Source organism: Rhinoderma darwinii, chromosome 3, assembly GCF_050947455.1.
Source record: "Rhinoderma darwinii isolate aRhiDar2 chromosome 3, aRhiDar2.hap1, whole genome shotgun sequence".
In the NCBI taxonomy this organism is placed as follows: Eukaryota; Metazoa; Chordata; class Amphibia; order Anura; family Rhinodermatidae; genus Rhinoderma; species Rhinoderma darwinii.
In genome coordinates this window covers 268200799-268228279 of record NC_134689.1, presented here as the reverse complement: position 1 = coordinate 268228279, position 27481 = coordinate 268200799, and the positions used below count along the sequence as shown (strand labels likewise).

The 27481-nt window shown below is 42.0% G+C and overlaps 1 protein-coding gene across 5 annotated transcripts in view; it reads right to left on the bottom strand.

Annotated features, from left to right (window-relative positions):
- The window catches only part of APBA2 (amyloid beta precursor protein binding family A member 2), a 473299-nt gene that overhangs the window by 123464 nt on the left and 322354 nt on the right, over positions 1 to 27481 (bottom strand). For all 5 annotated transcript variants that reach the window (XM_075857895.1, XM_075857892.1, XM_075857891.1 and 2 more), the window contains one exon: positions 5749 to 5934. In XM_075857895.1, coding sequence (XP_075714010.1) covers positions 5749 to 5934 — 186 coding nt within the window. The remainder of the gene's footprint in view (positions 1 to 5748; positions 5935 to 27481) is intronic.

The window sequence follows — 27481 nt, the reverse complement described above, 5'->3', positions numbered from 1 at the left end:
ATGGTAATTCTAGCTGACTCATACATATCTGAAGGAGGTATTTAATCAGAATTACGGCAAGCTGCACCATCTTTGTCTGTAAAGACAGAGGGAAAACGAATTCAATGAATAGAAATTTTTATCAATGAAGGTAGTAAACACCATTCAGTGCTCAGTATTACATTACTATGAATTCTATTAGATACTAAATTAAATGGGTCACAAATTTTCAGAGAAGCCTTCTGAAATCCTTATGTAAATAAGGCTTGATCAATGTACAATAATTGTAATATATTTTATGTGTCATCATTTTTAAGACCCCTTATTGTGGTCAGTGGATGGAAACATTCTAATTAGATTTAGAAGTAGAGTTGTCTTGATATAGTCTTAGATTTACATACATCTGAGGGTTTGTTACAATACTAGTCCTTCTCAATGAATTAGAATATCATCAAAAAGTTAATTTATTTCAGTAATTCAATTCAAATAGTGAAACTTATATATTATATAGATTCATTACACACAGAGTGATCTATTTCCAGCATTTTTTTTCTTTTAATGTTGAAGCTTATGGCCAACAGTTAATGAAAACCCAAAATTTAGTCTCTCAGAAAATTAGAATATTATATAAGCCCAATTTCAAAAATGATTTTTAATACTGAAATGTTGGCCTACTGAAAAGTATGTACAGTATATGCACTCAATACTTGGTCGGGACACCTTTTGCATGAATTACTGCATCAATGTGGCGTGGCATGGAGGCGATCAGCCTGTGGCACTGCTGAGGGGTTATGGAAGCCCAGGTTGCTCTGATAGCGGCCTTCAGCTCGTCTGTATTGTTGGGTCTGGTGTCTCTCATCTTCCTCTTGACAATACCCTATAGATTCTCTATGGGGTGTAGGTCAGGTGAGTTTGCTGGCCAATCAAGCGCAGTGACACTACTTTTGGTAGTGTGGGCAGGTGCAAGTCCAGAGTCAGCGCAGCCATCCAATTTTCGAACACTTCATGCTTCCCTCTGCGGACACGCTTTATGGAGATGCTGATTTCATTTTCCAGCAGGACTTGGCACCTGCCCACACTGCCAAAAGTACCAATACCTGGTTTAATAACCACAGTATCACTGCGCTTGATTGGCCAGAAAACTCGCCTGACCTAAACCCCATAGAGAATCTATAGGGTATTGTCAAGAGGAAGATGAGACACCAGACCCAACAATGCAGATGAGCTGAAGGCTTGAAGTTCACTGGGACTTAGTGCCACCAGCATTTTTTCTACCGTTTGTTTTTTGTCACAAAGTATTTTTACCCCGAGTGTTATACTATGCCACAATCAATGTCCCAATGTTAACCTAGTCTAAGTGTCATATGCTTAATGTACCATGAATTTCTAAGCACCTAAAATGATAATTCACTGCACACGTTGTCATCCCTATATAAATTAGACATTCAGCACCCAACTTAGAATTTACACAATACAATCCGTGTTTCTTATAGTGTATGCTGTGAAAGAGCCCAATGTCGTATTACAGCTGACACAAGTCTGCAAGCAGGACAACCTCTGGTGATAGCACTCTGGGACACTCCAGGTAGCAGACATTAAAGAAACGTATCAAAGTCACAGTTGTATCATGAGTTTCTATTGTAAGACCCTTTGATGTCTACCAGTGTAAGATAGTGAAGCTTGGCAGTAGGAGAACCTTAACTATAGCTGATTTCCCAGAATATCTTGTACATTTAAAAATCAAGAAGGAAAAAGCTTCAGATCTGGGAATGGCAACATTTCAATTCTGCGTATGAGAAAGCTTCAAAATGAAAAGTCCTCTTCAAATAGCTTCTTATAAAGAATTCCTTCTCTGGTAAAATGACTGCATTATCCAACTATAAAGAATGGTTTACATTTAAGGTAAAAAGGGATGAAAGTGCATTTACCATTTTAATCTTCCATCTACCATTCGATGGTTTGTCTCTAAATGAATATTTATAAGACGCGTATGTGGTTCATGGAAGGACAGAGACATGAATAGCAATTTCATCTCAATCTGAACTTTAGTGCCTCATGATCTGCACCAAGCAGCAGTGTAGGTCTCCTACAGGTACTGGACCCAATGTCTAAAGGGTGGCAACTGCTATGGGCACCATTTTGTGGTATATTCAGTATCTGTCACTCCCATACCCCTTCTTAATAGTCTACATGGAAACAGAGCTCCTAGTCAGGAACTAGGCTAAGAATTTTTTTCATTCACTATTACTATATATTAGTATTTTCAAGCTGGTGGCAGCTATAAAAATACTCTTGTGCTCTAGTGGCATCAGGGATGTTAGGACCTGTTCACATCAGCGTTCGCTTTCCGTTCCGGGGTTCCGTTGGAGGTTTCCGTCGAGTGAACCCCGCAACGGAAAGTCAAACTGAAACCACAGCTTCCGTTTCAGTCACCATTGATATCAATGGTGATGGAAACATTGTTAATGGTTTCCATTCGTCATCATTCTGGCAGGTTCCCGTTTTTCCGACGGAATCAATAGCGCAGTCGACACCGCTATTGATTCCGTCGTTAAAACGGAAACCTGCTGGAATGGTGATGAACGGAAACCATTAGAAATGTTTCCGTCACCATTGATATCAATGGTGACTGAAACGGAAGCTGTGGTTTAAGTTTGACTTTCCGTTGCGGGGTTCACCTGACGGAAACCTCCGAAGAAACCCCGGAACGGAAAGCGAACGGTGATGTGAACATGCCCTTACTGATATTGAACTTGGCACTAGGGTTAAAACCATATGACTGGCAGTGAACCCTAGCATAAGAGATGTGGCACTTTGTCAAATCTTTTATAGACTTTTATGTTTTATAAACCCAGTGTGGCTCAACTCAACCCGTCATGTTTGAAAGTGGTTTGCAAGTCAGAAAATGTCAGGACGTCTGCTGTATATACAAACACACAGGTGCTTATTGCCTCCAAGAAAATATAAATTTTGTCTGTAAATTATTTTTAAAGTTATATCTGTCATTAAAATATGAACTCCTATATAAGGGCAGTATATTATATATTAACAAATTCAACAAGCTGTTATACCAAACGGCACAAAACATATTGTGCCCTCTGGATAATAGACGAGAACAAAGAAAACAGGGGTATACAGTGCCAGTCAATTATTATTGATGGTAGCGGGGAAAGGTGGAGGGAGCGCTAGGCTCATGAACACTGTGGATTCATAACTGTTTTCTTTCCAATCAGCTATTATCTAGATGGCACAATATTTTTTGGAGTATATTTTTATAACATATCCGCTTTAACAAGAAGTGGGCTACAAAAGGTAGTAAAATGGTTTATATTTTTCTACTGCAGACATTTTAAAAGACAATAAGAAGTCGAGGTCTTAATAGTTTTTATAAAATGATTAAAAAAAAGATTATTTTAAAAAAGTAATGTTATTTTTGCTGTAAAAAGCAGAAAAATACAGAAGCAGGTGCAATATTCTCACCCATCAACGTCCACCTACAGTAAGCCGGCAAAGTACATGCAGGTTTTATAGATGGGGCCACGTTAAAATAAGATTTACTTTACAACTTGAGGTACAGGGTAAAGAAGGGTACTGCTATCATTAGAGGGAACACTCCGGGGAAAATGGATTCAAATAACACAAGAGAGAGAATCGTTGTGTCATGCACCCATCCCCTCAAGTCCTGTACTAGGGATGACGCAGAGTATCAGTATCAGGAGTATGTTTTGCTAAAATGTCCTTATTACACTTTTTTCCTTAAACTCCTATTATCAGATGTACAGTATCCGTTAGAAGCTTACTTTCGAACAAATATAGTAGTGATTCTATTTTTTCCCTTTATACAGAATAAAATGGTATTTTTTAATGGTTACCTTGATTTTTTATTTTATTTATTTCATAGGTCACACTAAGTAAGAATACTTAATCTCAAATATTTCCTACCCATAATAATTTTTGCATGGATTAGAATACAGCTACATCAATTGCAATTGCACCATTACATGGGATCCGGTTTATATTATAATCAACAGAAAAGTCCCTTTTTGATTCAGGACTATGGGTGTCCCTGCATTAGACAACCTCTCTACTCTTCTCTAAATCTAGATCTAGTGTAGTTTTAAAGGGAAGGTGTCATGATTTTTTTTTTAATTATTATTATTATTATTATTATTATTATTATTATTATTATTATTATATTGCTTTTAATAAAATATAAACAAAAATTTTATTTATTAGTGTTGTGACTTTAAACTTTTTACTGTGTTCTTACTTTTACTTCTCTATGGGTGTTGCCATTTTTTTTTCATCTCTGTATGTCGATTAACGACACATACAGAGATAGAATATGGCACATGCAACCCCATAGAGAATGCGAACGGGAGCCCTTACATTCTCAGAAGCGTACGCCGTCTGTGTGGGAACGGCACACAGACCAAAACGAAGCTTGTTCGTAGAGCGAAATCCGGCGCCTTTTTGATGTGGACCGGAAGCCGCTGCCAGACAGTAAGATGACGACTTCCGGCCATATGATCAACGAAGCAAAGGCGCAAGGAGCGTAGACCAGTGGAGGAGGCAGCGGCAGGAGCAGGTAATTTATGTTTGTGTATGTGATGTGTGTTTTATATTCGTGTATGTTCGTGTGATACTGTCTACTGAGCCCTGTATCTAATCCTCCTACACTGTGCAATCGCTCAGAAAATGGCAGCACACAGTGTAGGAGGTTTGAAGACATTCAAACCCTTCCTTCTCCTGGCACTAGCCAAAAGAAGGGAGGGGGGATTATGTGAGGACACTAGAGAGAGTGTCTCCAACCCAAATTTGAAGCATAAATCAATGAGGTTGCTTTACCACAGTGACCATGCTGCAATTTTGGGAACTGCTCCCTCTAGCGACCAGCACATGGAAATGTTATACATTAGAATCTAATTTGTAATATTTCCTGACTTGTGAAAAAATAAAAAAAAATTAAAACAATGTAATCACTCAAATACTAAATGTTTAACTGAAAAAAATAAAATAATTTCTAGCGACACATTCCCTTTAAGTGCAGTCAGTAAACACCAGCTCTTGCACAGGGATGATGTGTACAAATGGCCACATGTCAAAATGATGATTTATAGGTACATTTTGACAACTTTTTTTTTTAAAGAAATAACTGTAAACGGTACTTGTTTTTTCTTTTAAAAAAATACTGTGAAGAACTGGCAGCAAAGCAATATGTGTTAGGGGTTGGAGTTGACTCTATGAAAGGTTGCTTTGGGTGGACTTTGGTTTTCATTCTACTATTCTAAAATTCGATTTTAATGAACTCTAATCGAAACCTATCCTGGACAAATCCCTGACAAAACATTAAAAGTGTTGCTATGGTATGTGGTCAGGGGTGAACCCCATAGCATGGTCAAATTGACCATCTTTCCCACAAAAATGAGCAAAGGCTGCATAGAGTTGGAACAGAGGTAGCGGCATCAAGAATCAACACTTGTTGAGAAGCTGTCTAGCAATTCCCACTTCTTCTTGTTCTCCAAGAAGACCAGTGAGTGATACCAGTAATGTAGGGATTTACAGTAGTTTATTATAAGAGGTGATTATAATAACATTGATGTTCTTTTTGTTTGCAGCCCCATTATGTCACAGCAGTTGTTGTCACAGAGTACACAAAAAAACTTTGTGCACAAATTCATAAAAATATTTATAACTTAATGTGATTAATCATTTAGGATACTTTAATTAAAGGTGCTGTGTGCCTTTTACAAAGAATTGTCAACTTACATCTTCCGACTCGAACACATGACAGATCATCTTGTACTGCTTTTTTCCTTCCTGGGCACCTGGAGTAGTTTCTATACAATCTTGTGATGCAGATCTTGGCATCCGACGTCGTGCCATCAAGACAACAATATTTCCAATATCAGCAATGTATGAGATTGTCCTTAGTGCATGGTCCATCATTGATTCCTATTTACGAGAAATAAATCAAAAGTGCTTAGAACCTGAATTACACAAGCATGCAGCATCTATCAAACCTCTACCAACAACATACTTTATATAGTATCCCATACAGAGACCTGTGCAAAATAGGAACTGGAGAGGGAAAATACTGCTTCCTACCAAATGTTTACATTGTCCATACATACAGTATATACATTGTGAGACAGTGACAGGTAAAGTCATTGAGGGAAAGTACATTTCCCCTAGAATCCTGTCATATGTATCCTAGGCTCCAGGGAATGAGTAGTTCTTGCAATAGAAAGCTCTAGCTTTCCAATCTCGGCTTAAGGAAAAGCCGGAAAAAGGGCCTGGAGTTGGATTGGAGAAGAGCAGGGCGGGTTCCCCAATCCCTAGTTCATCTCTGTTTGTAGGACAAGGCTGCTGCTCAATTAGCTGCACCTGTAGCCTGTGTATAAAAAGGTGCAGACACAGTGTGTGTGAGTCTCACCCCTGACTCAGACTGGAGACTACTAAGGCTGGAGTAGCCTGTATTCTATGTGAGTAAAGACCTGTGTTACTTTGTGTCCAGTGCCTGGTAGGAAGGCACTTGGTATAGTTAGATAATATCTTGTTTAGTTAGTGCTCAGACGAGCAGGATTTATTTTGTATTTTGCCTTGTTGTACAAGAGGCTGTTTCTTTGACAAGAATAAAAACACAGGCAAAGCCCTGTTATGACTTTTAATGCACGGTGTCCCTGTCTCTGGCTACAAAAAAACCGCTGTACCAACCTCTCCTGATGCTAAACCCTCACATATGGTGGCCGATGCGGGCACGGTCTTAAAGAGACATACACCTATTTAAAAGGACTTTTGCTGCTCCAAGTGGAAAATCGTTGCTAGGGGCAACAACACAATTTTTTCTCCCCGAGAGTGCTGAGAAGTGTATGACTTGGGTGAAGGCGGCAAAAGGGCTAAAAGAGACTGTTAAAATGGATGAAATACTTAAACAGCTGATCCAGGCTAATATCAACCAGGGGAAGATAAGCACAGCTCTGCAAGAAGCCAGCGCGACTCAGCGAATGGTGCATGAGGAAGCCATGCGTGCACAGGCTGAAACTAATATTCTGCTGGGTGAAGCCCACAGACTGGCCTTAAAAGAACAGCAGCAAATTAATCGCTATATGCAAGACCAAATTCAGGCCTCAGTGGAGAGGTCAGCGGGGCCTCATGGTTTGCGCCAAACCACTCGTGCAGCGGTACAGACATCTCTGCAGAAGATGACATCCACCGACGACGTTGAGGCCTATCTCATGGTGTTTGAGCGAGTGGCAGAACGAGAGAAGTTACCTTCAGATCAGTGGGCAGCAGTGGTGGCACCTTTCCTAACCGGAGAGCCGCAAAAGGCGTACTTTGATCTCAATGAGCAGGATGCCAAGGATTACTCCAAGCTGAAGGGTGAGATCCTTGCCCGTCTGGTTGTTAATATGAATGTGCGTGCTCGACGAGTGCACAACTGGACTTTCGTGGAACACCTACCTGCGCGATCACAAATGTATGATCTTGTCCATCTTGCAAGGAAATGGCTACAGCCAGAGGAATCAACCCCTGCGCAGATCGTGGAGAGAGTGGTGCTTGACAAATACATCCGCTCCTTACCACCGAAGGTTCAGCGTTGGGTCGGTCAAGGAGATCCTACAGATGCGGAACAGCTGGTGAACCTGATTGAAAGGTACAGAGCTACTCAGGATCTACTCCAAGAAGTACCGCCTGGATGTTCTAACCCCAGGAACAGCAAATCGTGCGGAGTACCCGGTAAGACTGTTCCATTTACTAGAGGGGTGAGAAATGTCTTTAAGGGAGGTGGCTCAGAAGGGGAGCAGAGAAATCCCAGAGAGACACTGAAGGCCAGACCAGGGTCTCAAGTTGGGGACCGGGGCCGCATACAGTGCTGGCAGTGTTATGGACCTGGGCATATTGCTGCCAATTGTCCCCTGACTACTGAGCCAATGGAGTGTGATGCAGCAAGGCGAATATCCTTGTTTGCACATCCTGTTTGTTCTGCTGAGACTGTTTACGAGACTGAGCAACAAATGTGTGTCGTAAAAGTGGAAGGGTGTACTGTGAGTGCCTTGCTGGATTCTGGGAGTCTGGTTACCCTGGTGCATGCCAGCCTGATAGACCCTGGAACATTCAGCGGACATAGTATAGGGGTCCTGTGCATACATGGGGACACTAAAGAATACCCCACCGCTGTGGTCACTCTAGAGACTTCCTGTGGAACCGCTTGCCATGAAGTGGGTGTGGTCAAGTCTCTGATGCACAGTGTGATCCTGGGGAGAGACTTCCCAGTGTTCTGGGACTTGTGGAGGAAGAAAGATGTAACCTCCACTGTAAATGTTAATGATGGTATTAATGTGTGCGCTGTGATTAGCCCAGAACCCTTTAACGAAGATGCTGAGGTGCCAGCAGTAGGGGTGACCACTGAGCCTGATAAATTTCCTCTGGCTGTTTTTGCTGGTGAAACAGATGAGCAGGAGGAAATTTCTGAGATACCAGAGTTAAATGTATCACGTAACAATTTTGGGACCGCTCAACTTAGCGATCCCACATTGGTAAAAGCCAGGGAAAATACTAAGGTATTAAATGGAGTGCCTCAACATCCAGGGGCTGATAAGGTGTTTCCACACATGGCGGTTAACCAGGATTTGCTGTATCGGATAGATAACGTACGTGGGGAGGTTGTTGAACAGCTGGTGATACCCCAACCGTATCGTAGAACGGTGTTGGACCTGGCTCATAAACACGTGCTGGGTGGACATCTAGGTTGCGAAAAGACCAGAGAGCGTATCTTACAACGATTCTTCTGGCCGGGGGTATATACGGAAGTTCAGAGGTATTGCGAGTCCTGCCCGGAGTGTCAGATAACGGCTCCTATGCCACATTTTAGGAGTCCGCTGGTGCCTTTGCCTATCATTGGGATCCCTTTTGAAAGAATTGCCATGGATCTGGTCGGCCCTTTAGTCAAATCCTCTAGAGGACATCAATATATCCTAGTGGTGTTGGAATATGCCACACGCTACCCTGAGGCAGTCCCTTTGCGAAATTCCTCTTCAAAAGCCATTGCAAGAGAGTTGTTTTACATGTTTTCCCATACTGGTTTACCTAAGGAAATCCTTACCGATCAGGGAACTCCTTTTATGTCCAAAATCACCAAGGAATTATGTAAACTGCTGAAAATTAAACACCTGCGTACCTCTATATATCACCCTCAAACTGATGGTCTTGTCGAAAGATTCAATAAGACATTAAAAGGCATGTTGAGGAGGGTGGTTAGTAAGGATGGCAAGGATTGGGACTGTCTTCTGCCCTATTTGATGTTCGCTGTACGTGAAGTTCCTCAATCATCCACAGGGTTTTCTCCTTTCGAACTTGTATACGGCAGACAACCCCGTGGTCTCCTGGACATAGCCAAGGAAACCTGGGAGCAAGAGTCCACACCTTATGGGAGTGTAATTGAGCATGTCACGTTGATGCAAGACCGAATCGCTGTGGTCATGCCGATAGTTAAGGAACACTTGGAGCAAGCTCAGGATGCTCAGAGCAGGGTGTATAACCGAACTGCTAAAGTTAGAAATTTTAACTCTGGTGATCGAGTGTTGGTCTTAGTGCCAACCGTAGAAAGCAAATTTCTTGCTAGATGGCAAGGGCCGTATGAGATAATTGAAAAGGTGGGGGATGTAAATTATAAAGTTTACCAACAAGGTAAAAGGAAGACAGTGCAGTTATACCATGTAAACTTAATTAAGCCATGGAAAGAAAGAGAGACCCTCGTGGCAGTAAGGACCCCCTATAGTCCTATCCCAGATGTGTATGTGTCAGAATCCCTCACAAAGCCACAGAAACAGGAGACAAAAGAGTTTGTGCAGAGAAACACAGACGTGTTTTCAGAACTGCCAGGACAGACCAGTATAATAAAACATGACATTGTGACCGAGTCTCAGGCTCGGGTCCACTTGAAACCCTACAGAGTCCTTGAAGCTCGTAGACAAGCCATATCTGAGGAGGTCAAGAAAATGCTAGACCTTGGCATTATTGAAGAGTCAAAAAGTGAATGATCAAGTCCCATTGTATTGATTCCGAAACCAGATAGGTCATTGCGTTTCTGTAACGACTTCCGCAAGTTAAATGAGATGTCAAAGTTTGATGCATACCCAATGCCAAGAGTTGACGAGTTAATAGAGAGACTGGGCCATTCAAGGTATTTTTCAACACTTGATTTAACCAAAGGCTATTGGCAAGTACCCCTCACGGAGGGCGCCAAAGAGAAAACTGCGTTCATCACCCCGGATGGTCTGTTTCAATATATTTGTTTACTATTTGGGCTACATGGGGCTCCAGCGACCTTTCAAAGGTTAATGGACATAGTCCTCAAACCCCATCGTCGGTATGCTTCGGCATATCTGGACGACATTATAATCTTTAGTGATGACTGGGAAAGCCACTTACCAAAAGTACAAGCAGTACTAAACTCCCTCAGAGCCGCGGGGTTAACAGCAAACCCAAAGAAATGTTCCTTAGGCTTGGAGGAAGCACGGTATCTGGGGTACATAATTGGGAGAGGGGTGATAAAGCCACAGGTCAACAAAGTTGAGGCTATCCAAAACTGGCCCCAGCCCTCAACCAAAAAGCAGGTCAGAGCTTTTCTAGGGATTGTAGGTTATTACCGCAGCTTCATTCCAAACTTTGCCAGCACAGCAGCGCCCCTGACAGATCTTACCAAGGGAAGTAAGTCTGTCATGGTCAAGTGGGACACGAAAGCTGAAAGCGCCTTTCAAGAGTTGAAACTGGCCCTGTGTAACCAACCAGTCTTAGTCACTCCTGACTTCAAAAAGGAGTTTGTTGTCCAAACTGATGCTTCTAATGTGGGGCTCGGAGCAGTTCTGTCACAAGAGGTGGGTGGTGAGGAACATCCTGTGACCTATTTGAGCAGAAAACTTACCACGGCTGAGAAAAACTATAGCATAGTTGAACGGGAGTGCTTGGCAATTAAGTGGGCACTTGAGTCCCTGAGATATTATTTATTGGGTCGTCGGTTTAGGTTGGTTACAGACCACTCTCCTCTTACGTGGATGTGTCAAGCTAAAGAGAGAAATGCAAGAGTTACACGGTGGTTTCTTACTTTGCAGAACTTCAAATATACTGTGGAACACAGAGCAGGAAAACTGCAGGGCAATGCTGACGCTTTGTCTAGGACACACTGCCTTGTAGCTAAATGTGTCCGATCCCACGGGCTCGAACAGAGGAAGAGGGTATGTGAGACAGTGACAGGTAAAGTCATTGAGGGAAGGTACATTTCCCCTAGAATCCTGTCATATGTATCCTAGGCTCCAGGGAATGAGTAGTTCTTGCAATAGAAAGCTCTAGCTTTCCAATCTCAGCTTAAGGAAAAGCCGGAAAAAGGGCCTGGAGTTGGATTGGAGAAGAGCAGGGTGGGTTCCCCAATCCCTAGTCCATCTCTGTTTGTAGGACAAGGCTGCTGCTCAATTAGCTGCACCTGTAGCCTGTGTATAAAAAGGTGCAGACACAGTGTGTGTGAGTCTCACCCCTGACTCAGACTGGAGACTACTAAGGCTGGAGTAGCCTGTATTCTATGTGAGTAAAGACCTGTGTTACTTTGTGTCCAGTGCCTGGTAGGAAGGCACTTGGTATAGTTAGATAATATCTTGTTTAGTTAGTGCTCAGACGAGCAGGATTTATTTTGTATTTTGCCTTGTTGTACAAGAGGCTGTTTCTTTGACAAGAATAAAAACACAGGCAAAGCCCTGTTATGACTTTTAATGCACGGTGTCCCTGTCTCTGGCTACAAAGAAACCGCTGTACCAACCTCTCCTGATGCTAAACCCTCACAACATACATACTGTACATACCGTTCAGTCTTTCAACTCTTCCTTAATAATATATTAGCGCTTAAAAGTGTTCTTCAACACTCAGAAATTATGTTTATTTGACATATCACAGTAATGCAATGGGACCATGCCGTATGGACGTGGGTGAATTACAGTCATTTAAATGTATGTCTATACAGAAAGTCTACGCGTGCACTACTGATTTGTTGTAGAATATGTACGTTCAAACAAACACTCAATGCATCCACACAGGAGGTCACTGAGATTTTGGCTCTGGGAAGCCGATTGAAACAGGGAAGGGTATACATTATAAAGATCGGCCAGAGCAAGTGTTGTTACACAAAACGGGCTGTTGCCCGCCGGGCGCATCCTCCCGCACCCCCTGTCTGTGGATGTTTTATGAGCTAAAATAAAAAGATTTTAACGCAGGATGGTGAGTTGCCGCTTTTTGTTTCTCCTTCGTCTTTGGATTATAAAGTTGTAGTGTCAGCAGTGATGAGACAAATAAACAACATTTTTAGCCTAGGAGAACTTCTTGAAATTGTCATCTTTTTCTAGTGAACATAGCTAATCTTCTGAACTATATATATATATATAGTTCAGAAGATTAGCTATGGCCACTAGAAAAAGATGATCCGTCCCTGATCCTTGTATCTATATATATGTATAGATGTTGATACAAGGATCAGGGCCGGATTATAGGGAGGGCACAAGGGACATGTGCCTCGGGGCCTGTACCACATTGGGGAAATAGAGGACATCCACTACCCACAAAATGTGGCACTATTATTGGGAGGTACTATGCATATGGCAATATTATGAGGGACACAACGTGATTGCCATTATTATTTTTGGGGGAAATATAGCAGTACTATATAACTATGAACAGCATGCCACTGTATTGTGAGCACCTGGAACAGCATGACACACTACTAAGGGAAGTAGAGTGGGGAGTTTGTTATTCTAGAAAAGGCGGAGATGTGCTGCAAAAGCGAGTAGCCAAAGATGTCTGGGCACCAAACTCTGCAGAAGAGAGTTATGACTACGAGAAGTCTTCAAATCGCTATTTAACATGCTAGTGTACACACTGCTTAACTTTGGCACCCCCACCTCTCAAGGGTCCCCTGAGTGATCGTATCCATCTGAGAAGAATTGGAGGGGTGGCCATGCATGTGTATGGCTTTATCTTTTGAAGTCTAAGAGAGTGGTGGCTCGACTGACTCCATAGACTTCATTGGAGAGGGCCATGGGAATGCTATATATGTGTTATACATGTTTGGGTCACCAAGTTTTTTGCCCATGGGGCTCCACCAACTTTAATCCGACCCAGACAAGGATTAGTACAACAGGCTACTAATGACAGCATGGACTCTAAAGACCTACAGTAGTCAGGAATAAGTTCTAGCCTCATAAAACAGGTAAATTACCCTAATTGTGTTTAAAGTTGAATAATCAATATTATTGAGGTGCAGTAGCTGCCCGAAAATGGTGAACTGGGCTCAATTTACAAGTCTTTTGCAAAATTGTGCCCGCATTGCACAACTCAAAAATATGAGCATTTTTCTTCTCTTTTGGCAAACCAATTTTTGATTCAAGGGTACCACTTTAGGAAGTAATATGAACCACCTAATAAAAAATAAGCTTTTGAGATACCTGAGCAATGAATACATTAAGTAGAGCAAGCAAAACAACTTCAAAAGAGTAGCACAGTCAAAGTACAGTACGCTCAAACTAAGAAAAATAAAAACAGTTTTGTGTAGGACTGAAATAAAGATCTGATTTTATAAAAACATAATACAGTATTATTATCGAAATTGTTCCTTTAACAAGTGGGAGCAAACCAATAGTAATCCTGCAGAACTGCAAAGAATTCAACATTATAACAGCCTGCTTTGCTGAGGGTACATTTAGATGTTGCAGTTAAGGTGCGGTTAGAGCCGCATAAAAAACACATCTGCGATTTGATATATTTTCCGATGCGATGGCGATAAAAAATGCAACCGCTTTAAAAAATGAACCAAATTGCTGATGCTTTCTTTGATGCATTTCTAAACGCACCTTAAAGCAACGTCTGAATGGACCCTAATGGAGGCTGCCATAATTTTTGTCAGCATCTGTCAGCATGATGTGCTGACAGATGGCATCACTGGTTTATTTTCCGAATTTTTATTTTCTGCTAGTAAAAGGAGTAATTTCAATTTACAGAATAGTTTTTTTATTCCCCTCATTACACACAACCTCTTGTCACATACAGCCATCCATGTAATTCATGGACATCCCGAGTCCACCAGAGCAAGTGTTATTAGCTTATAAAGGATCTATGACGTTCATATACCCCAATAGTGTCACCTTCCACAACATAATGATAGACAGCTTTCAAGGTATACAGTGTTTCCTAGTGCGGGAACCAGACTTACAATCCCAAAAATAAAGCATCAAAAAGACTCTGTTCACATATCATTTTTATTCATGTTCAGCATATGTGCTGGGAAAGCTATATCCATAGTCCTCCAAGCAGCCAGCGTATGCCAAAAGAGTGTCCTTTTGGCATAAGCCTGGCCGGTATGCATCAGCATACCTTCTTTTCACTGTGTAGAAAAGATAAACTGTTCTCAAGGGCATAACAATCGCGTTCTCAGGGGGTGCAATGAGGGGAAGGGGAATAGGTGGGGAGGATTCTGGAAAATCAAGGAGCCAAAGATGTCTGTGCTCTAAATTCTTCACATACAAGTCATGGATGAAAGAAGTCATCATGGCGGTCTAGCCTGGATGAAGAAGATGTGGAAAGTGATTAACTCCAATTTGAGAAGATGTCACCTGTGAGTCACTGAATGTAACTGTACTGTATCCATTTATATGGTCTGTAGAACTGGTATCCACCACTATATGTTTACTGTATGGTGGTAATATTTTTTGTATAGTGGTTTTTATTCAGTAACAGTATGCTGTAATTATTCAGTCACCTTGTAGTAGAAATGTGTGGTTATGGTTTAGAGGTATTATTCAGTAAAAGTATGGTGGTATTTCAGACACCATTTGGCGGTAATGTGTTGACATGGTGTAAATGTATTATTCCGTGTCAGTATGGTAGTATTATTCAGTCACTGTGTGGTGGTAATAAGTGGTCATGGTGTGGCGGTACTATTCAGTAACAGTATGGTGGAATTATTCAATCCCTATGTAGTGGTAATATGTGGTCATGGTGGGGAGGTATTATTCAGTAACAGTAGGGTGGGATTCTTCAGACACTATGTGGTGGAAATATGTGGTCATGGTGTGGAGGTATTATTCAGTAAAAGTATGGTAGTATTATTCAGTCACAAATTCCCCAAATTACTTGTCAATCTAAGTCAAGTAGTACAATCCATTAGGCTCCTGCAACTTGAAACTCACTGAACTCTAAAAAGAGAAGATATCAGTGAAGATGTGACCACTATGCAGTCTCTCCACTGAAAGCAATGGGAATTATCGAAAACTACGGGGCTGCTTGTATATGTACAGGTTTCGCTGAGGTATTTTTATGCAGTTTTTGGTGCCAGATGTGGATCATAAAGTGTGGTAAGGTACACACCTCAACTTTGAATTTGCAACACCAAGAAGGACAAGCTGTAAGGTTATGCAAATCAAGGAAGTAGCAGGTGTCGCTAAAATCTGCAAATTATAAAATTTTCAAGCACCTAGCTCCAATCTGTGGCATTTGGGAGGGGCATAAAAGCCAGATTGAAAGCAAAGTTTTTTAGCCACATGAAACCTCAAAAATGGGATCAAGTGGTGTGGGATGATAGTGCGATGCCTTCTGTTCTTCGACGTGCCAGTTATCAGCATTTGTCGCAAACTGAGAGGGACGGAATACTGGAGCTGAAAGAACTTGTTTTATCACTCCAGCAGATTGCTATGCATCTAGGCTGAAATGTCAGCACTTATCAAGGTAGGGAGAACAGCAACGAACAGGAATGACAGCAAGAGGTACGCGGAGGCAAACCTCTGCATGGATGGATCGTCTGATTGGCGCATAGTGATCCATTCTGTACTGCAAGTGAAATTGGATGTCACATCCCAAGCCTAGGGCGGAAACCTGTGTTGACACAAATCATCAGAAGGTGTTCAGACAACACTGGGCTACGAGTTAGACGTCCAGCTACAGGTTTTCTATTGACCACACGCCACCACTCTAAAGGCTATCATGGTTCATAGCAAGATGGCAATGGAGACTGGAATGGAGGTCTATCCTCTTCAGTGATGAGTCCCGCTTTTGTCTCGGACGGAATGATAGCCGGAGATTGGTCTGGAGACCACATGGGCAACGCCATGAAGTGGCCTTCACAAGCAAACGTCACATCGTTCCTACTTCCGGGATTAAAGTGTGGGGTGGCATAATGTACGGTATGGCCAGACCCCTCTAGTCTTCATTTCAGGTACACTAACAGCTCGGCGTTACATTGATTTGGTCATGGAACCAATGGTATGGCCATTTCTCCAAAGTGTCCCAGAAGCCGTTTTTCAACAGAACAACGCCAGGCCGCATGTTGCTCGTGCTACTATGAGCAGCCTGCGTGGCCTAAACGTGCTACCATGGCCTGCAGTGTCTCTGAACTTGTCTCCCATCGTGCACATCTGGGATGTCATTGGTCGGCAATTGCAAAGGGAGCTGCCAGCAGCCAATCTTGAAGATTTGCGTTCCCAAGTGCATTTAGCATGGCATAACATTTCTCAGACAACCATTAATGACCTCATTGATAGCATGCCAAGGCGTGTAAGTGTGTGTATTTCTGTGCATGGCGCTCATACTCGATACCGAATAAATCAAGATGTTTGGAATATTTTGTTTCCATTTTTTTTATCATTTGCATAGCATTAAAATGTCTATCGATCATGTGATTTTCACAATTCCAAAACTCTTCCTTCTTGGTGTTGCAAATTCAATGTTGAGGAGTGTATGAAGGACAAATTCTACTTCTATTCTTTTTTTTCATCCAATCAAAGTGGTCTTACTCGACGGTTTCCATTTATCCTATTCATTTCAATGAACAGCTGACTGCATGGCTGGCTTCATCCTTTCTGAAAGCAGGAATAACAGTATATTCTCTGGAGATCTGTGGTGGTCTCAGCTGTCTGACTGACACATTATAAAATTCACATGTGGCAAAAGCACCTTAAAGGCATTTAGCCAACCAATTTAATCACTGTTACACAACAATTACCATAATCCCCTAATGTTTTGCTCAGTGCAGAGGTCAGCAACATACACATCAAAGAAGACGTCACCTGTGAGTCACTAGATGTAATTGTAGTATAGTGCTGTACTCTCCTGTATTATTTTAATTTAAAAAGTAATGTCCATCCTTGCACTGTGTCATTTAAAACCTTAGCAACACCCCTAATAAGTAACACACCATTCCCTCCATGGTCTTGTCACAACTCGGTACCAAGTAGATCTCAAGAATCCCCCAAATTTAAAAAGTATATCTCCATCTCGCTAAGGTTGTCTACCCGTTGTTCAGTGCTTCTGTCACCAATACTCTTTTAACAAACTACTGTTCAGAAGCTAGGATACTTTGATAAAAAAAAATTACGCAGGCTCCCTACAACAGCCTCTGGTAGTATAAGATGCATAATAGCAAGACAACAACTTGCATCTCAAAACAAATCTCCCTAGAACATGAATCTGCAATGTAAGCACTAAGATTGCTGACAGGTACCTTTTAGTTTGAGGGCTATATGAATATACTAAATGAGCCCCTAACATTAAAATCATCTGTTTAAAATTGTGTTGGTCCCCCTTGTGCTGCCAAAACAGATCTGACCTATTGAGGAATGGACTCCATGAGACCTTTAAAGGTGGCCTGTGGCATCTGTCAGCAAGATGTAAGTAGAAGGTCCCTTAAATGGACCCTAAATTTTCAAACAACTTATGCTAATCTAATAGTACACCTGATATATATCAACGTTGCAATTTATTTACTGTTAAAATGTAGTCATTTAATCCCTGCAAGTTACTGACACTAGGTGTCTTCCTTCCAGTAATCTCCTGTCCACCCTGTTGTGAATCAAAATCCGTCCCTAGTTACAGAGCAGAGGAGAAAGACTGCAGGAAGAAAGGGTGTGCTCTTTACAGCCTGCCCATAGAAGTCTATGAACAGGAGTGGAAGGAGAAGGAGGAAGGAGCAGGAGAAAAGAGAAAGAGACACGCACACACGTGCGCTGCTCATAGAAGTCTATGGAGATGGCAGGGAAAAGAAGGAGCAGAGTGAGAGAGAGAGAGAGACAGACACACACACACACACACACACACACAGACAAACTGCCTATAAAAGTCTATTGGGAAGGGAGAAGGTAGCAGGAGGAGGGAGCAGGAAGAGACACAGATGCTGCCCATAGAAGTCTATGGAAAGGGGCGGTGGGAGTAGGAGAAGTGCGCATAGTGAGAGAGAGATACAGATACGCTGCCCATAGTAGTCTGTGGAGAGGTGCGGGGTCAACAGGAGGAGCGAGCAGAAGCAGAGTGAAGGTGACACTGACATGTAGCCAATATAACTCTATAGAGAGTGGAGGGGGGAGCAGGAGGGAACCAAGAGAAAAAGAGTAGACACGCTGCCTATAGAAGTCTATAGAGAAGGTAGGGGAGCTGGAGGAGGGAGCAGAGGGAGAGAGACACAGACATCCTGTCCATAAAAGTCTATGGAGAGGGGAGGGGACAGCAGGAACAGAGGGGAGACACAGGCTACTGTTAAGATTTATATCTCAGCCCAGTTCTGGATTTTTAGCTACACTGCTAATTACTGCTGTATGATGTCCTCTATGCTGCTTCTATATATGTGAAAGAGATAGAAGAGCAGGGTTCTCCTCTTCTATGTGTGCAGTGTGTTGAACACATTATAGCCGCTAGGTTCCACCCACAAGCTCTGGGAAACTGAGAATTAGACATAGAGCCTGCAGTGGGTGAACCTGCTAAAAAAAACTAAATGCCATATACAAGTCAAATAATGGGCACAAATAGTGTTAGTCCTCATGTACATACATGACAGCTTATTATGAAAAGTCATCTGTAAAGTTAGGTATGCTTTAAGTCTTGAAAGTTGCAAGGCGAGGTTTAATGAATTAGATTTGTTTTTCTAGCACATCCCACAGTTGCTTGAGCGGATTGAGGTTGGGGTAATTTGGAGGCCAACACATTAAACTCTTTGCCATGTTCCTCAAACCTTTCATGAATAATTATTGCAGTGTGGCAGACCGCATTATCCACTGCAATTAGGGAATACCATTGCCATTAAATGGACACTAACATTTCAAACAACTTATGCTAATCTAATAGTATACCTAATATAGATCAACTTTGTAATTTACTTACTGTTAAAATGTAGTTGTTTTTTCCATGCAAATTCTGTGTGAAGTTACTGCCACTAGGTGTCTCTTTCCCTGTAATCCACCCCCTGTTGTCAAGCAAAATCCGTCCCTAGTTACAGAGCAGAATTGATGGACTGCAGAAGGTGGGGGCATACCTCTTCACTGCCTGCCTATACAAGTCTATAGAGAAGGGGGCAGGAGGAGGTTAGCAGAGAGAAAGTAAGTCATCAACAGACACGCTGCTTACAAGTCTTTGAAGAGCGAAGGGGGAGCAGGGGGAGGAAGCCGGGGCAGAGTGAAAAAGAAATAGACTGCTGGTAAGATTTCTATGTCAACCCCAGTGCTGGAATCTCAGCTACACTACTCCTTGCTGTTGTAAAATGTACTCAATGCTGCTGCAGCTTCTACATATGTGACAGATAGAGATATGAGAGCAGGATTCTCCACTACTATTCGTGCAGTTTAGGGAAGACATGATAGCAGTTTGCTCAACACACAACTGAGAATTAGAAATAGAGCTTGCAGAGGGGAAACTGCTAAAAAAAAATGCAGAATACAAGTCATATAATGGCCAGAAATAATGTTATTCCTCACGTACACACATATACTAGCTTATTCTGAAAAGTCATCTGAAAAATAAGTTACGCTTTAACCCGTTAGTGACCGCCAATACGCCTTTTCACTGTGGCCACTAACGGGCTTTATTCTGATGCATATGCCTTTTTACGGCACTGCATCAAGATAAAGTAAACAAGCAGGGAGCCGTCAAATCTCCCTTCTCTCAGCTGCCAGACGTAGCTGAGGGCTGGGGGCGTCCCTGCTCTGCCGTGTGAGATCGATATAAGTATCGATCTCACCCGTTTAACCCCTCAGATGCTGTGCACCGCATCTGAGTAGTTTTGGAGAGAGGGAGGGAGCTCCCTCTCTCTCCCACCGACACCCGGCGATACGATCGCCGAGTGTCTGTGTCTCCAATGGTAGCCGGGGGCCCCCAGGTCTGCCTGTAGTGAATGCCGGAGGCATGACCTAGCAGATGCCTGTCCATTTTAAACGGACAGGCAGTAATACACTGCAATACAAAAGTATTGCAGTGTATTATAATAGCGATCGGAGAATCGCATATTAAAGTCCCCTAGTGGGACTAGTAAAAAAGTAAAAAAAAAGTTTAATAAAGTTAATTAAAAAAAAAATGTGAATGAAAAACCCAGCTTTTCCCCTTACAAAATGCTTTACTATTAAAAAAATAAAATAAAATAAAGTAAAAAAGTTACACATATTTGGTATCGCCGCGTCCGTAACGACCCCGACTATAAATCTATTACATTATTGAACCCGCACGGTGAACGCCGTAAAAAATGTAATAAAAAACTATGGAAAAAATTGCTGTTTTCTGTGAATCCTGACTTTAAAAAAATGTGATAAAAAGTGATCATAAACTCGCATCTACTCCAAAATGGTACCAATAAAAACTACAAGTCTTCCCGCAAACAAAAAGCCCTCATACAACCGCATCGGCGAAAAAATAAAAACGTTACGGCTCTTCAAATATGGAGACACAAAAACAAATAATTTTGAAAAAAAAGTGTTTTTTTACTGTGTAAAAGTAGTAAAACATACAAAAACGATACAAATTTGGTATTGTTGCAATCGTAACAACCCGCTGAATAAACTTATTGTGTTATTTATATCACACGGTAAACGGCGTAGATTTAAGACGCGAAAAAGAGTGGCGAAATTTCAGGTTTTTTTCTATTCCCCCCCAAAAAAAGTTAATAAAAGTTAATCAATAAATAATATGTCCCCCAAAATGGTGCTATTAAAAAATACAACTTGTCCCACAAAAAACAAGACCTTATACAGCTATGTCGACGCAAAAATAAAAAGGTTATAGCTCTTGGAATGCGACGATGGAAAAACGTAAAAAATGGCTTGGTCATTAAGGTTTAAAATAGGCTGGTCATTAAGGGGTTAAGGGATGTACTTGGTTTGGAACAATGTTTAGGGAGCTGGTACTGTCAGAATAACATCCAGATGAATGCCAGGACCCAAAGTTTTCCAGCAGAACATTGCCCACACATCAACTTTAAGAACTGAATGTTCACTTGCTGCCTAATATATTCCACCCCTTGACAGGTGCCATTGTAATGAGACAATCAATGATATTCACTTCACCTATCAGTTTTTTTAATGTTATAGCTGAACAGTAAATAAATATATATAGTGCTTTGAAAAAAAGTTTGTCCCAATTTCGTCTATTTTTCCAAAATTGTCACATTTAAATAATTTTAATAATTTTAATATAACAAAGACAACACTAGTAGACACAAAATGCAGCTTTTAAATGATCATTCCATTTATTTAGGGTAAAGATTTATTAATAACCTATATCACCCATGTAAAAATGTAGTTGCCTCCCTAAACCTAATAACTGGTTGTGCCACCCTTGGCAGTAACAACTGGAATCAAACGTTTGTGAGAACTTGCGATGAGCTGTAGAGGAATTTTGGTCCAGTCTTCTTTGCAGAATTGTTTTAATTCAGCAACTTTGGAGGGTTTTTGAAAATTAACTGCACGTTTAAGGTCTTGCCACAGCATCTCAATGAGATTCAAGTCAGGACTTTTTGACTTAGCCCCCCCAAAACCTTATTTGTGGTTCATGCTTGGTTTTGGCTACTGAAATTGAACCCAATTGTCAATTGAATTTGGTTAACTTAAGTTGATTTAGTAGCTAAGGGGGTAATTACTATTTTACGTAGGGCCAGGTAGGGCTGAAAAGCTTTTTCCCTTCAATAAGTAAAATCATAATTTCAAAACAGCATTTTGTGTTTACTTGCGTTATCTTTGTCTTATAGTTTGAAGAAGAAATTGCGACATTTTTACAGCACTGTATATACTGAGTGCCTTTAGTGACCAGTAAGAACAACTTTATGTCTAAACATCTTAACAACTGCTTTAACTATATTCTATAGCATGGGATGCAATATCATCACATTGACTACTACTGTAATGACGGGGTAGGGAGACAGACAGGTGAGCCCTAATCTACCCGCCATTCAGTCCCTGCCTACTTGCACGGCCCGTCCTAGGCGACGGCGTACAACTGGGCGACGGTCCCTACGCTCAATATGTGCACGACAGACAAACAGACAAGGGTACACAGAAGCTAAGGGAAATTGGGCAGTTGCCCACGGCAACATCGTGAGCAACAAGAGTAGTGAACAAGCCGAGTCAAACAAGGAGTGTACGAGGTACCAAACGCAGAGCAGGAGAGTAGTCAGTAAAGCAGGTTCAATATGAAGCAGAAGACAATAGTACAAGCAGCAGCAGCAGAGCCAGGAAACAGGCAGAATCACAGGCAAAGGAGGAGAAGGAAATTAAGGTATAAATAGACAGAGGGCGGGAGCTAGCTCCGTCTGGCCAGGCTGTGATAGGCTCTCCCACTTCTCAGCCTCCCAGCCCGAGTGGTAGATGATCGAGTCACTCTATCAGACTTAGGAGCAGGTGCAGACTGATTAACCACGGGCGTCGACACAGAAGCGGTGTCTGGCAGATCCTTTACAACTACATAATCTGATGTTTCTATGTATCTGTGTCAGCATAATGGAAAAAGATCTCAAAGAAATATCACATCTGCCTGCCAATGCTGATAAACAGTTGAGGTTCAATATGGCTACAATACAATGGGACACACTAGTTTTGCTTTAACGCAGGCAGAAGAGACAATCAGTTTGTCCTGAAATTTGTGTACATATACACACATATGACTTAAAGGAGTAGTCCACATTCAGCAAATTAATGTTATCTTTTTATATTGTTACAGTTACTGGTATCGTTACAGTTACGGCATGTGTATCAGAGCTGTGTCTTCTAATGATCCCAGCACCTGTGTGTCCATCACATGACCATGGACGGAATTTTATCCACTGGAAGTAAACAATAAATGTTCCTACTGAAAAACAACAAGCAGAGATCTTGAAAACCATGAGAAATTAATACAGAATGTTTATTGGAAAATTGTATAACTTTTCATTACATTAAAAATAACATTCGTTTGCTGAAACTGGACGACCCCTTTAAGCTTTGTTCTGTGGAACTTAATTTCCATCTTCCCTCAGGTAAACCAGTACAAACACAATTGTCGGGAATTACTATATAAATGTAATTCCAGCAAAAGACAATGATTTTAGCTACAGAGTCTTGGCTTGGACCTCGGTGAAAAAGTAAAGGGACACTCTGCAGGCGGGCAGTACATGCTGAGAATTAGACCCACAGGTTTCATAGCACTGTTATAAAAAAAAAAAACATTGTGAAGCACGTCTAGCATGGTGTGGAAACATCTTACATAGTGGAATAACTTTATTCTTATTAAAACTTCACCGCGATTTTAGCAGAGCTCAGTATACTTTGGGCACATAAAGATGTGACATCTTTTTATTTATGTCAGGCTCCTTGGGACAGTGTAGATGAGGAGATTATGCATCTGTGAAATGTCCTATCTTTCTGCTCCATGCAGGTAGCAGATATAAATCACTGTGTTATCGCTCTGGCAGCTCCTACTGCTTTTATTTTCTATTGGTTTTCTGACTGTGGCCTTCGTGTCACTTTAATGTGCAATCGTTCAGTATTAAGAGATGTCTAGAACAGTAAAATTCATGTGCTGGCAAATATGTAAAGATAATCTGACTATTGTATAGAATTGTATCGTATGGTATTTATCCAAATTAATGTGTAGAGATAAGCGGCACTGTGTATGTCTGGGTTAAGGTAAAAAACAGTATGGAAATGGTGACATTTTACCATGAAAAAGACCAGATGTATTGAAGTAGACTATCACAGAGAGAAAAAGGAACAGTGAAAACTATTACTGCCCCTGTTCACTTACGTAAATAAGTACAGTTATGAATGATTATATATATATATATATATATATATATATATATATATATATATATATATTGTAGCAGTGCAGCTACTGGACAGTGCAGAAACTCAGGTTTTAAGCAACCAGGGAAAATGTACAGCAGAGAGGGTTTTCTCTGCTGTTGCTTGGTGTAGAGCCTGGAATAGGGCCTGGTTTGCTGGAGTGTGAAGGAGAAGGGCGGGCTTCCACTCCATACAGACAGTCCATGTCTTGGGCTGTCTGATGAGCCTAGTTAGGCTTCACCTGAGATGGTTCTTTAATTCAGGGGTGTGCAGTTCACACAGGGCTCTCAGTCTGGGGAAGACAGGTATGCTAGCCTGTGAGAGTCACCACCGTGTGAGGTAAAACTGTGAAGGTTTTGAGGTGCTGGGCACAAGGCTCAGTGTCTCGCAGTGAGGGACACTGAATGTGTTAGTTAGAGGCTGGACGGCCTAGGGTTTATTTTGTATGTTTATTGTTGTAACACTGACTGCTGTGGTGAAGACAATAAAGCTAGCTGCAGCTGGTTTAAACCTTTTATTCAAGGAGTTGGAGTGAACTTTCTCTGTGTGCCAACCATCTCACCCGGGAGATGGCGATCCTGTGAGCTAAGTGGTCCCCAGGTTGTCACATATGGCGGAGAATTGCTTTGGGCAATAAAATGGCACAAGAAGTGTGCAGTGAAATTTAAAGGGCCAGAAGCCCAATTAAAGAGACTGTTTTTCCATTTCAATGGGTCTTATGGAGGAACTCCTCAAACAAATGGTGCAGATGAATGTAGAGCTGCAGGAAACAAATACCAAACAGAGGGAGCATAACCAAAGGTTCCTGGCACAGTTGGAAGCAGATCGAGAGGCTCTAAGGGCACAAGTGCTGTCCAAGGATACGCAGCATTCCTGGCCGGTTTAAACCTTTTATTCAAGGAGTTGGAGTGAACTTCCTATGTGTGCCAACCATCTCACCCGGGAGATGGCGATCCTGTGAGCTAAGTGATCCACAGGTTGTCACAATATATATATATGTATATATATGTATATATATATATATATATATATATATATATATATATATATATATATACACATACAGTTAGGTCCAGAATTGTTTGAACAGTGACACAATCTTCATGATTTGGGTTCTGCATGCCACCACATTGGATTTGAAATGAAACAACTGAGATGCAATTGAAGTGTAGACTTTAATGTTTAATTCAAGGGGTTGAACAAAAATATCCTGTGAAACGTTTAGGAATTGCAACCATTTTTCTAAACAGCCTCCTGATTTCAGGGGCTCAAAAGTAATTGGACAAATTAACATTACCATAAATAAAATGTTTTTTATGTAATACTTTGTAGAGAATCCTTTGCAGGCAATGACTGCCTGAAGTCTGGAACCCATGGGCATCACAAAACGCTGGGTTTCCTCCTTTGTGATGCTTTGCCAGGCCTTTACTGCAGCTGTCTTCAATTGTTGCTTGTTTGTGGGTCTTTCTGCCTTAAGTTTTGTCTTAAGCAAGTGAAATGCATGCTCGAGCGGGTTGAGATCTGGTGATTGACTTGGCAATTGCAGAATATTCCACTTCTTTGCCTTAAAATACTCCTGGATTGCTTTCGCAGTATGTTTTGGGTCATTGTCCATCTGTACTGTGAAGCGACGTCCCATCAACGTTGCTGCATTTGGTTGAATCTGTGCAGAAAGTATATCCCTGAACACTTCAGAATTCATCCGGCTGCTTCTGTCTTCAGTCACATCATCAATAAACACTGGTGACCCAGTGCCTTTGGCAGCCATGCATGCCCATGCCATCACCCTGCCTCCACCATGTTTTACAGAGGATATGGTGTGCTTTGGATCATGAGCCGTTCCAAGCCTTCTCCATACTTTCTTCCTCCCATCATTCTGGTACATATTGATTTTCGTTTCATGCTGTTCCAGAACTGGGCTTCAGGGGCGTAGCTAAAGGCTCATGGGCCCGGGTGCAAGAATTCAGCTTGGGCCCCCCTACCCCTCCCCAGCACCACCATCATCATCAGACCCCTGCGCGCTCCTATGCCCAGACGCCGTGCCCAACAGCCCCCATAGTATAATGCCCCCACACAGTTAATGCTCCCATAGCTGCCCCCACACAGTATAATGCCCCCCCATAACAGCCCCATACCGTATAATGCTCCACATATCAGCCCCCCATACAGTATAATGCCCCCCCCCACAATATCAGCCCCCCCATACAGTATAATGCCCCCATATGTGCATAATTACTTACCTATCCCCGTTCCCACGTCGAGTGGAGGATCCTTCGCCTCCTCCAGTGTGTGGTATGAGTGACTCAGCGCAGGCAGGCGCGATGATGTCGCTACATCCCGCCTGCCTGCGTCGAGCCGCTCAGGGCACAAGGAATGCTAGATCGTGGAGATGTCAGATCCTTGCTCCAGCATTGATTGGAACCGGGACCTCGGTGAGTGACTCGCAACCCCCAGGGGGACGCGACCCACAGTGTAGGGATGTCCCGATACCAAAATTTGGACTTCGATACCGATACTTCGTTTACTTTGCCAACAGTAATAAAAAAAAAAAAAGTTCTTTCGTTTTCTAATGTTAGGCGCGAGGTGCGATGATGAATTTTGAATGTCTCACATGAATAGTAATTAACCCCATCATGTTTCTCAGTCATAATGGGTTAATGTGTAAGGTACATGATGGGGTTAATTACTATTAATGTGAGGCACATGGAGGTTAAATTCATCATCGCACCTCGCGTCTCACAATTAGGCCCCATGCACACGACCGTAGATAACCTCCGTTTTTGCGGACCGCAATTGCGGTCTGCAAAAATGGACCCATTCACTTTCATTGAGCGCGGACACATTTCCGTAGCGCTATGGATGGGTGACCGTGCCGTAGAAATGTTCCGAAAATTATGGAACATGTCCGTCCATTTGGATTTTGCGGGCCGTGCTCCCATACTTTGTATGGGAGCATGGCCCGAAAATGCGGGTGGCAGTCGGCGGCCGGCCGTGCCCGCAATCGCAGGCCGTGATTGCGGGCACGGTCGTGTGAATGGGGCCTAAATGATAGAAAGCAATTTTTACACATAAATGATGCAAAAAAATAGTTGTGCAGGTTATTACGGCCGCGCCAATACCGATTATGTGTATGTTTTATGTATTGAGACTTTTTTTAATGTTTATTGTAAAAAAGGTGAATGTGTATTTTTTTTATTTAACACTACTTTGTTTTTACTTTATTTTTAAACTTCAATGTACTGGCCTATAGCTATAGGCCAGTACATTAGCCTTTGTATGTATAGTACACAGGCAGTTGTTAGGACATACCTGAGTATGCCCTAACAACATGAAATATAGTAAGACAGCCCTGGGGTCCGTCAATAGACCCTGGGCTGTCTGCCCATATATGGTATGTCCCT